The 11,962-nt window shown below is 24.9% G+C and overlaps 1 protein-coding gene across 1 annotated transcript; it reads left to right on the top strand.

Moving 5' to 3' along the window:
• The first annotated feature begins 2,551 nt into the window (after nucleotides 1-2,551).
• Nucleotides 2,552-9,698, top strand: LOC145841145 (serine/threonine/tyrosine-interacting-like protein 1). The gene is made up of 6 exons (XM_082948516.1): nucleotides 2,552-2,654; nucleotides 5,717-5,885; nucleotides 6,433-6,437; nucleotides 6,814-6,932; nucleotides 7,974-8,122; nucleotides 9,590-9,698. The coding sequence occupies exons 1-6, from the start codon at nucleotides 2,552-2,554 to the stop codon at nucleotides 9,696-9,698; spliced, it is 654 nt and encodes a 217-aa protein (XP_082804642.1).
• Nucleotides 9,699-11,962: the final 2,264 nt, after the last annotated feature.

An 11,962-nucleotide genomic window follows, 5' to 3' on the forward strand; every position in this document is an offset into this window, starting at 1 on the left:
ACAAATACGGAATTTTCTGTAACAATAAAATGAATGATAAGCTTTCTCAAAACAATTATACCAATTCCCAAAACAACTCAAGGGAGTTAATTTCATTCCGCTTTTCACATGCTTTTCTTTCAAATACGCGTTAGTTGCTTATTTAGTTGCTTACTTATTCCGAGTTACGATCAAGTTACGATTAAGTTTAACGTTTTATTCGCAAGTTTCAAGACTCAAGAAAACGTCTACATCGCGGAGTTGATGTTAGTATTTTATATAACTTTACGATTCTTAATACTTTTTATAGATTTTATTTGTGTCGTGATTTGATAGTTTCTTTCTTCAAAACTAAGAATTACTATTTAAGTAAAGTATATTGCATTTATTCAAAGTGTGTTTTATTCATAACTTAGGAAATAGTTTTGTAACTTATAATTGTAGCTACTTGTAACTAAAGCTGTCAATTAGTAAGGTATTGGAGACCAAGTAGTTAAGACATAAACATAAACAGTATTAAAATATATCCTATTTGGTTAAAGTATGTAAAATATATTTTTAATTTAAAGAAAAGTTTATTAAAATAATGTTTTTATTCAACAGGGTTTCGATGTGTCAGACTAAATATTTCTTTTTCAAAATACTGGTAAAATGTTTCTTTATTTGAAATGCTCAATATTTGTAAAGTTCTTGAAAATTTAAACGCTATAAAAGTTTTTAAGTAAGTTATTAAACATTTGATTAATTAAAAAAACTTTTACTTGAAATTAGCCAAAATTTTTCAGTAATAATACTTTAAAGTTTTTTTACTTCCTGAATAAATTTATAGATTAGGTTTTTATAGATAATCAAGCATGAACTTCTTTTAAATAAGTGTTTGTTTGTTTATTGGCAAAATATCAGTTACCAAAAGTTACTCTGCCATTTATGTTTCTATTTTTTGAATTGAAATGTTGGGATTAGTTTGGTACAACTTCGAAGTTTTAAAAAAAATGTCTGTAGCTGTTACATGACAATTTAACTTCTGAAAACTCAAGACATGATGACAATTTGCAGTGAATAAAATTGAAATCTTTGTTTTTAAAAGTTTATAAAAAATTGTTAGATTTTGATTAAGCTGTTTAGCATTAATTTTTGTATATAATATCAATTTGAGAAAAGTAATTCAATAACATTTTTGTCTTTTTTAAAAGAGGTATACTAGTAAAATAACTGTTTTAAAATTTTTCAATCAAAATTGCTCATTTGCAGATCCCAGAGATAATAATGTTTACAGTTATATTTAGTTTTAGTAGTTTTTAGCGTTTTTAAAACTATTAAGGCCATATGAAAATTCTAGCTGTTTTTGTTAATTTTGTTTTCCACAGAACTTTTTTTATGTAGATAAAGATATCACTAATGTATTTTCAATCTATTGCATTTGTTTTAAAGCTGTAATATTTAAAAATTATGGTAAGTTTTTGATTATTATATTTATGTGTATTCCTTTCCAAATTACAGAGATAATGGTTAATTTTAGTATTAAGTTGAAGTTATTTTAGGATTTTTTTTTAACATTAAAGCTATAAGGGGGAGTTGAATTTTTTTGCATAAATTTGTATTAGTACTTATTTGAAATCTCAAATTATATACTTAATTCTTTCTAAATATACACTTTTAATTAATTTTGTGAACAATTAGTTTAGTAAAGTTTTAAAATAACTCTTTAATTTAGATTTGTCACAGTTTAAATTGACTAAATTTATATTTCTTCTATTAATTCTTAGGTGATTGACCTAAAATTTTCTGGTAAAATTCCTTAATTTTAAGAAAAATTTATTGTGAAAAACAAAAAAAAATGACCATTAACCATTAAAAAAAAACCAACTGTTTTTAATTAAACAAAATTTACAAAAAAAAGGATTGTTTGTTAATAAGTTAAGAATAGCCGGAAAAAGTTTAAGAATGATTTGTTGAAAATTATTAAAAAAAGAAATCAAAGATTTATTAAAGAGTGTCAATTATTACTACTTTCAGCTAGGTCCTTTAATAACAAACTTATTAGTCTGTCACCTTGTATACTAACGTATCAAGCCTTATTTGAATTTCATAAAACAGTAAAAAAATAAACAATTGCTAGCCTCACTAAAGATATTTAAAGTAAGACTAACTTGTAATAAAGAGTGCTTTACCCCAATATAGACTTAACTATAATGAAAACTATAACTCATAACTTATTAGCTACATATTTAGTTTAACTTTTGCATTATGACTTATTATTAGTAATTAACTAAATGTTAAAAATTTTACTTTTGCTTATCTTTAAATATTTTACTAAACTTTGTAGCATGTAGAAACTAAGCATAAAATAGTTCATTTGTAAATAAGATTAATTTGTTTCATATTTTTTAAAAACTCTTATTTTACTAAGATTAAATATGTTACAAAAAAAAAATTTTTGTAGTATAAAGTGTTGTCTTTTTCTTTTGAAATATATTTACACTGTAGAATTCTTTTTAATACATTCATTTAAAGGTGTATCTTATTGTTTTCTAAATATTTTTCATAAGTTAGTTAAAAAAGCAACAAAAGAATGTCAAGCAGTGTAATGATAGAACCGACAACTTTGTTTAATATAATCAACCAGGAAAATGTATACCAAATTATCAGTGACCCTAATTATTTGTTGTCATTTGGTATGTTCTTCTTTATTTACTACATTAGTTAGGCTGTACATACTTGTTGATTGCTTTTTACACTATCCATTTAAATGATCATATGCCAAAGTAAATAATTTAAATTCAATCCATATATATTTTTAAAATCAATAAAACAGTTTTTTGCATGCAAATATTCCCTCAGTAAACTATATTAAGCATAAACAAACACTTATGTTTCACAATGCTTTTTGAGTTATTAACACACAGAAGCCATTAATAAGTGGAAATAAATTAAGTTATATTTGTTAATTTTTTTTCACTTTTTCAGAACCAAATTCTAAATCCATAAACTTACTGAACTAAAAATGCCATTTTACTTGTTTATACATAAACCCTAAACGCAAAATTACTCTATAAATATCTCACACCAAGCCAATATTGAATCATCTAAAGGTCTAAATTTATTTCCATGAAACTTTCTTATCATTTTTGTTACACTTTTGTCACTTGAATACAGTTTTTTTACAACTGTTTGTTATAAAAAAACTTTTAGCCAGTATTTATTTCGGCCATATTATAAAAAAATTATCATAAAAATTAATTTTACATTTAGCTTATAATTTTAGACACCTAAACAGATATAGTAAGTTTGTCATAATTAAATTTATCTTTTCTATTTACTTTATGTTTAACCTGAAATAACCTCATACAGTCATTTTATTTTACAGTAACCTCTCGCTTATTTACGCACATTGTGTCCACAGAAAAAGTGCGTAAAGATATGAGAGATCGTAAAGAAACGAGAGGTACCAATTATACTCACTATAATGGCTGTTTTTTAATATTGCTTCTAGTTAAAAGCAGACTGGGCACTTTCCCACTTTTAACTATTTGTTTACTTTATTTATAAATATGAAAACAACAGATAAAACTATAAATATATAAAAAAAAGGATTTGAATTTCTTTGAAATAATAATACGGGTAGAAATAATTTTACTATTTTAATAATAAGTATAACTTATCTTAATCTTTATTTATATTTGACATTTAGATTTTATTCTACTTAGCAAATTTAATTTATAATTAAGCATTTCTTTACAATTATAAAAAAGTGTTTATTAATATATAGGGCAAGACTGCTGTATTATTTCTTTGTGTTTTAAACTCTCACTATTTCATTATACTTTTATTATTAAACACAGTCATATTTCTTTCAGAATTTTGATTTAATATTTTATTTTTAACAAAATTTCTGATATAATGGGGTATAACTAAATATTTATCAATTAGTCAAGGAACATAAATTTACAAAGTCTAAAAATATAGAGAGGTGTATTAGCATTCAAAGACATATTTTAAGTTAAAAATTTTTGCAATAAACCTAATTTTTGCAATATTAAAAAAAAATAAAATTTTTATTTCTGAAATTTATATAATTCTGAAATGCGTAACTAAACGAGAGTGCGTAACGTCACGAGTGCGTAAAGATCCGAGAGGTTACTGTATACATATAAGAATTTAATCCATAAACCAAACAAATTCTCAACAGATTTTAAACCGATTGCTTACATAGAATAATTATAATAAATCACTTTTCCAAACATTTTTAATTTAAAACCTTTAAAACTTCTTATTATTATTAATTCTATACAAAAATTTTTTTCATATGTGAAGTTCATTGCATCGGTTACGTACACATATTACTTACTATTTAATTATAATCATCTTTATAATGATTTTTCAACTTCTTGTATATACCCACAGTGAAATATAAACAAAAAGTGAATGAGTAACCAAAATTCATATGTTCTTAGGTGTAAATGGTACATGAATGTTTCTTAATGCTTTTACACCAAAGAACAATACATTTATACAATCAAAAGTTATTTAGTGTAATTCTTCAAGTTTGCAAACTAACTTGTCAACTACTCGCTACAAACTTACGTTGAAAAATTGAGTTGTAAGAGTTTTATCTTACTAACAGGTTAAAGTAGTACAATTAAAAAATAAACATGCCTTTCAATAATTTTGCATTCTCACTGTTTGTTTTTTTTTTTGCTTATTAACTCTAATGTATTAATAGTAAATAAATAATTATTCTAACATCTAACAGACACACTATGAATTATGATGTATTTACATAGGGTTTTAACTTATACAATTGTTTATTTGTTTAAATCCTATATTCATATGTTCTATGATGTATGAATATAGCAGGGTTGCTAAAAAACTTGGAATCCTGGAATTTGAAAATTTAGGCTTGAAAAACCCGAAAAAAATTGGAGTTTGAACTATTAAAAAAAAACAGGAATTTTAAACTAAAATCACAAAAAAAAAACAGAAATAAAAAAAAAAGTCACAATAAAATCTGAGAAAACTAGAACTTTAAATTAAAAGTAGACCCTTAAATATGTAATTTAAAAAATTTTATAGGAATATAAAAAACCTGGATAAATTTTGCCAAGAACATCTGGCAAGCCTGTTTTAGGGTTTTAACAGATACAGATTGTTATTTGTTAAGATTCTTTATTCATGTATTGTAATACTTTTAATTTTTTTTCAAAGCAGTCTACTCACTAAATATTTTCAAACTTTTTTATCACTTAAAAAATAAACTTTGTTAGTTTGAAAAACGTTTGTGAAATAAAAATGAGAATGAAATGAGTAACCTAAATTCATTCATCAAAGTTTGAAATAGTTATAAATGGATTATGATGTATGTACATGGTTTAAATTATTACAACACTTTATTTGTTTAAATTATGTATTCATATGTAAAAAAAATTTTAATTTATTTTTAAACTGTCTACTTTTCAAATATTTTTCAAGTTTGTTTATCACCAAATATGAAAACTTGTACGTATTGAAAACGTTTGTGAAATAAAATAATAAGTAAATGAGTAAACTTAATTCATATATTCTTAGGTGCAAACGGTATATAAATACTACCTGATACTTTTATACACTTTATATATAATATGTTAAGTTCTATACAATTTTGGTGATTTGCTTACATAGTGTGATTTACTTACATGTATTTATTACTATCTAATTATAAACACTTATATACACATTTTTTAACTTCTTGTATCCACAGACGCGCGCACAGATGTTGAGTACGATGAAGGACACATTGTTCTTGCCAGGAGATCAAGAAGAACAGATCTCGGTCACTTCTTCATACCTTACGATTCACAACTGGAATGCAAGACCCACGTGGTTGTCTATGATGAAAACTGCAAATCAACACAGTGTGAAACTGGTCAGTTTTTGTGTTTACCTTAAACTTGTAGTTAAAAATAGTTTTTATGTTGTCAATTTACTTTAATGCTTTACTAGTGAAACCTAGTATGTATCGTTTTTATGCTATTTTCGTATAAAATTTAACAAAAAGTTTTTCTGACTGCCAAGATGTTCTGATGATAAATTAAATTTTATAGTTTAAACTAACTTTTTGATTATTTGTTAATGTATCCACTGAAACTTTTAAAAATTTTTGTTGGATTCGAAAACATTATTTATTATTATACTTTAGTTTGTGATTCTTTTGATATTTTTTCTTTCTTTCCAAAACTCAGCTTGAAACTGATCTATTGGTTAATTTAATCTTATTTTCTGTTTAAAAACAATACTTCGATTATCTACATGATGGACTTTAAACAAACTACAATGGACTTTATAATCACACACTATTGAATTTGTGAATCGACTTAACTATAAACCATTGATTTATGTAAGTTATGATAGTATCAAAAATCAACTTGAGAATAATTGGTTGCATTGTTTTATTTTTGATAGTTTTTTTCTTTTTAGGTGTTGTGAAGTTGATGATTTTAGTTATGTCTATTATAATGATATGGTAATGCAAGTTAAACATATATTCAAGATTTGTCTTCAAATTGAAATGAAATACATATTTCAATGACTCAGATGTTTTGAAAAGGATGTTTTTAGTTTTATACCTTTTTAAATACGTTTTTATAATATTTTACCTTGAATTGTTAAAAAACAACTATTGTTTATGATGGCAAATTATAATATAGTTTTTTATTATAATGTAAAGTTTAAATTAAAGCACAGTTGAAACATTTTTTTTTATTGTAGTTTATATAACTAAATTTATGCAAAGTTAAAACTACACTAAAAAAAGTTTATATGCTGTACAAATGTCATCAGATCCAGCGTATGTGTTAGCAAATTTATTTGCTGAAGAGGGGAGTAAAAATCCAGTGAAAATATTAAGAGGAGGATACGAGCATTTTTCTGCGCTCTACCCTTTTCTCAGAACGCAAAAAATTATCTACATGCCAAGAGTTTGTTGTTTGGTGTTTTAAATATTCGATAGTGCTCTTAGAACAAAACATATTTAAAAAATTAAGGACAAAGGTGGCGGGGGGTCCAACATTTTTTTACTGAAAATAACATTTGTTCTTGAATGAATGCTTCAAGTACAAACTACCAGTCAGTTTTTATTAAATAAAAAACCTTATTGCTACTTTTGAGTTATTGCTACTTTTGTAAAAAGTTTTTTTGTTGTAAAAAGTTTTTGATATAAACTATGGACCACAAATTTGCGGTGTCAATCTTCTTGAAAATTAAAAAAATCACTAAAATTCTATCTTCTCCTTCATTTTTTAGCTAGAAACCTCAAACTTTCAGGAAACATTCCTTCTATAGTTTAAATGACTTTGAATGACAAAATTCGAAAAGTATTAAAAAATAAAAGTTTTTTATTAAAAAAAAGAAAAAATAACTAGTGGTTTTTTTTTATAAAAAGTTTATTTTCTAAAATTAAAAAAATACCTGCATTCAATATTTTTAAAATTTAATAATACACTTTCTGTGAAAATTTGTAGACAATTGCTTAAAAAATAAAGGAGAAGATAGATTTTAGTGAAATAATACTTTTTCGCGTTTTTAATTTGGGCATTCTATTGGGAACCTATTGAAGTAACCGATTTTGATCGCTCATATCTCAACAATTACTTTAAATTTTTTCAAGCGGTTAGAAATGTCTGATAGCTCAGATAAAACTCTATAAAATAAGATCAACTCGTAAAATCAAGGTGGACCCCCCTGCGCTAATAGTATACTTTAATGTGTAATTTATTTTGATAAGGGTTTTTATTTAAACATTTTTTTGTTTATAGTTTTCTTTTGTTGGAAGTATAACACAATCCTAAAGTTTTGTTAAGTTTTCTAACTACATCTCTTTCGTTTTTAAATGCTTTGCTTGGTTTTTTTCTCAATTAGCCATTTTAGATTGTTGTTTGAGGTATTTTCAGCGTAGAAGTACAAAATGTTTTGATTTTTAAACAGCTATAGATTAATTGAATGTTTATTAAAATAAATAGGAATTAGACAAGTTTCTAACGTACCCATGTGAGATAATACAAGGAATGCTGTATGTAGGTTCATATCAACGTGCTACAAATGATACTATATTCAAACATCTGAATATTGATACTAATCTTCATCTTACTACTAATACTGAACTGTATGAGTTAGTTTGCTATTAAAATAATACAAATGACACTATATTCAAACATCTAAACTTAGTTGTAGATGCTACTATACATCTTGCTACTAATACTCATCTATATGAGTTAGTTTGTTATTAATTTACTTATTATGCTTTATTTAAGCATATAAATGTTGATGCATACTTCATCTTACCATTAATGTTTAACTTTATGATTTAGTTTTTTTTTTTATAAATTACCGTATTGACTAATTATATCTGGTTCAAAAACTTTAAAAAGTTTAAAATTAACTTTGTAATTCAAGCAAGTAGTGCAGTGTTAGTTTACTAACTTTACACAACAGATTCATCAATTAGGTCTCTAAATCACCCCATTTACACAGTTAATTACCCATTTATTTTTTTGCCACTTAATTATTTATTGCCTCCTTATAGCAAAGTATGCTTTTTAAGGAATGATTGTATAGGAAACCAATCTGCTTTACATTTTTCAAAGTATATATTTTATTTATTTAAATATATTTATATTTATAGTTTTAAACCAATTTAATAAGCCTTATGTGCTTATGTTGACTTAGTTTAGAGAAAAGGGTTTTCAAAGTGGTCAACTTGCCATGAGCAGTAAAGGGGCGACATGACCATAATTTGTAACTTACGTAAGATTTTTTGAAGTTGATGATGAAGAGCAAAAAAAAGGTCTTCGGCCTCTTCAATGGTAGTTTAAGTAATAATGTCGAAGGGAGCAATAGCTTATTTAATTTCTTTAAAGGGGTTTTTTGAAAAAATGTTTGGGAAACCCTGTTTCAGAGAAAGGGTAGACAACGTATAGCCCACGTGTATTTTAGATGTAAAATATTTTGTTAAAACCAATCTAACTTTTTATAAAAATATACTTTGAAAATGCTCTAATTTGAATTCCATTACTCAGTGGTGCTTATCAAATGATCATTTGTATGCAGTATTGTTTCTGAAGAGTTTTTATTAATAGTTGTTACAATATATTTTTATAATACTAAGTAACCCAAAAAGTTATTATAAGAAGTCTGGCCCGCAAATGAATACAAGCCCAACCCCTAGTTAAGAGTTAATGTATTTACTGAACTTTTTACTGAAATGTTTATTAATGTTTGTTAGTTATGTTTTATAATAGTAATGCTTATCAAAAATTAAGAATTTAGTTTGGTGTAAATACTCTATTATAAATTTTTAATTTTCTCTTTGTTTCAAACTAGTTTTACCAAACTAAAAGAAAATTATATAAAAAAAGACATTTTAAGTTAAACACCCATATAGTGTTATACATTTTTATCATAAAAACAAAGTGATAAGGGTTTATGATACATACTTTAGGTTAGCACATTAACGACTTAATTAAAGTTAGATGGTTTCAAACAAAAATTATTATCTTACGTTGTTTTAAAATTTAGATTAAATAAAATACTAGAGAGCTTAAAACTAGTTCTTTTAACACAGCTTTTATATTTACAGAAAAGAAATATCAAACAAATGTGAAAATAGCAAATTAATCAATATAGCAGATGATAAAGATGCAAATTTAATCGAACATTCTAAAGAAATCAACGACTTCATTTGTTAGTTGTTGGTTGTTGTAAAAAACTTGCTTGAATATTTTCAACTTTTTTATAAGTTTTCTTTGTTTGTATAAGATTAAGAATTAGTAATATTTTTAAACAAATATACAAGAAAATGTTTTATTGCAGAAAATATGATGAAAATATTAAAAAAATTTTAAAAGGCACATATTCTAAATTTTTGTGACATATTTTTTTCTATTTTTTTAGGAAATAACTACTTTAAAGGTTTTTTGTTTTAAATTGTTGAGTTTAATTTAGATACTGTACTTACTTCAGGGTTGCCACACACTCAGGGAACTCAGGGAATCACAGGGAATTTTTAAACTGTAGAAAATCTCAGGGAAACTCAGGGAATTTTGGCATTTTTCTTTTAACTCAGGGAAACTCAGGGAAGTTTTGATTTTTTCTCTAAATTTCAGGGAAGTTTTTAAAAATCTCAGGGAATTTTTTTTCTAAGTCTAGAATGAGGTTTAGTTAATCCAGTTTCAATATTTTGTTCAAAAGTAGTAATTTTTATTATTTAAGTGGTTATTTAGAATTTTTTTAACCTTGCGGCTAGTTCTTCAATATTCTTAGTATTAACATTGTAGTTTTTTTAAGTTTTAAATTTATATTTACTTAAGTAAAATCAAACAGTTTAGAGAAATGAAAGTTGTTGTTAACTATTCATTGAAAAGTTCTAATAAACTTTTTATTTTTAGTTACTTACGTAGTTTAAAAAACACTATGTTGTACTATTAGTTCTTATTTTTTAAATAATAAAGTTATTTGTTTACAACTACTTGTTTTCAGTAAAAAAAGTTAAAATGAATACAGATTAGTGTTGTATTACTTTTGTTAAAAAGATAGAGGTTAAATTTTTGTTTATAAATAATCATTTCAAAAGTAGTAGCAGTAATGGTAATTAATTTTTTAGTGTGAATGTTTTAATATACTTTACAACTTTTTTTTAGATTTAATTTAAAAGTTTTTTTAAGTATTATGAGTAAAGTACAGTTTAAAACCTTGTTTAAAAAAAGTTGGCTTAACCATGAAGACTTCAAAGATTGGTTACTTGAGGATGTAGACAAAGAGAAGTTTAAATGTAAGTGGTGTGGTGATGATACACCAATGGCTTTATCCAACATGGGTATAAGGGCATTGAAATTGCACAGTATGTCGAAAAAACATCTTAAATTGAAAGCCTCTAAGAGTAAAAATAATGCAATTACTTCTTATTTTGGTGGGGCTAATAGTTCAACTAGTATATCAGCTGCAACTTCTTCAACAGCTGCTGAAATTTATTGGGCTCTTAAGTGTACCAAAGAAAACTGGTCAGGAAACTCTTGCGATAATAATAACACTTTATTCACTACCATGTTTCCTGATAGTGAAATTACAAAAAAGTTCTGCATGAATAGAACCAAATATTCATATATAACAAACTTTGGTATAGCCCCTTTTTTTAAAGATGTCTTAAAAAAACAGTTTTGTGCTCGTCTTTTTATTCCATTTCATTTGATGAGTGTTTCAATAAAGTCTTGCAAAAAACTCAGCTAGATTTGGTGGTGAGATGCATGAAGAAAAAAAAAGTACATTGTCAATATTTTACTTCAGCATTTTTAGGTCACTGTACTGCAGATAATTTAAAAAAAGCCCTATTGACCGAAATTCAAGAGTTAAACCTTAAAAATTTGATCCAAATTTCAATGTAATTCTTAAAAATTTGTTTTAAGATTTGAAAAATACTCAGGGAAACTCAGGGATATTTAAGGTTACTCAGGGAAATTTTTGGTCACTCAGGGAAGATTTTTTGGCTCAATGAGTGGCAACCCTGTTACTTAATAAAAACAACTTTTATATATCAGCCATTGTAAATTTTATAGATTGAGCTAGAAATTTTAATTAAACAAGTGCTTATGTTTTAAACAAATATTAAAAATTGTAACTTATTTTAAAATTAAATGTACCTTAGTTTTTAAAGCTCAACTATTTTTTTCCAGACATCAATAGAAAACAAGGTAGAACAGTACTAATATCTTCAGATAATGGAAAAAGTAGAAATATAACAGCTTGCCTGTTATATACAATGAAGTACTATAGTTGGACTCTTAAAGTTAGTTTTTTAACTTAGTTTGATAAAAAATGTAAAAAATTGTTTGTGTTAAATGTAAATATATATCTTAAACTTAGTATTAATTTTTATTTGTTTAACTATATTGATTTTTGAATCAACATTAAGTAATGTCTAAAACACAATTTTAAACTGAATTCAATAACTTTATAA

Source organism: Thalia democratica, chromosome 7 (assembly GCF_965202585.1).
Source record: "Thalia democratica chromosome 7, ktThaDemo2.hap1.1, whole genome shotgun sequence".
Taxonomy (NCBI): Eukaryota; Metazoa; Chordata; class Thaliacea; order Salpida; family Salpidae; genus Thalia; species Thalia democratica.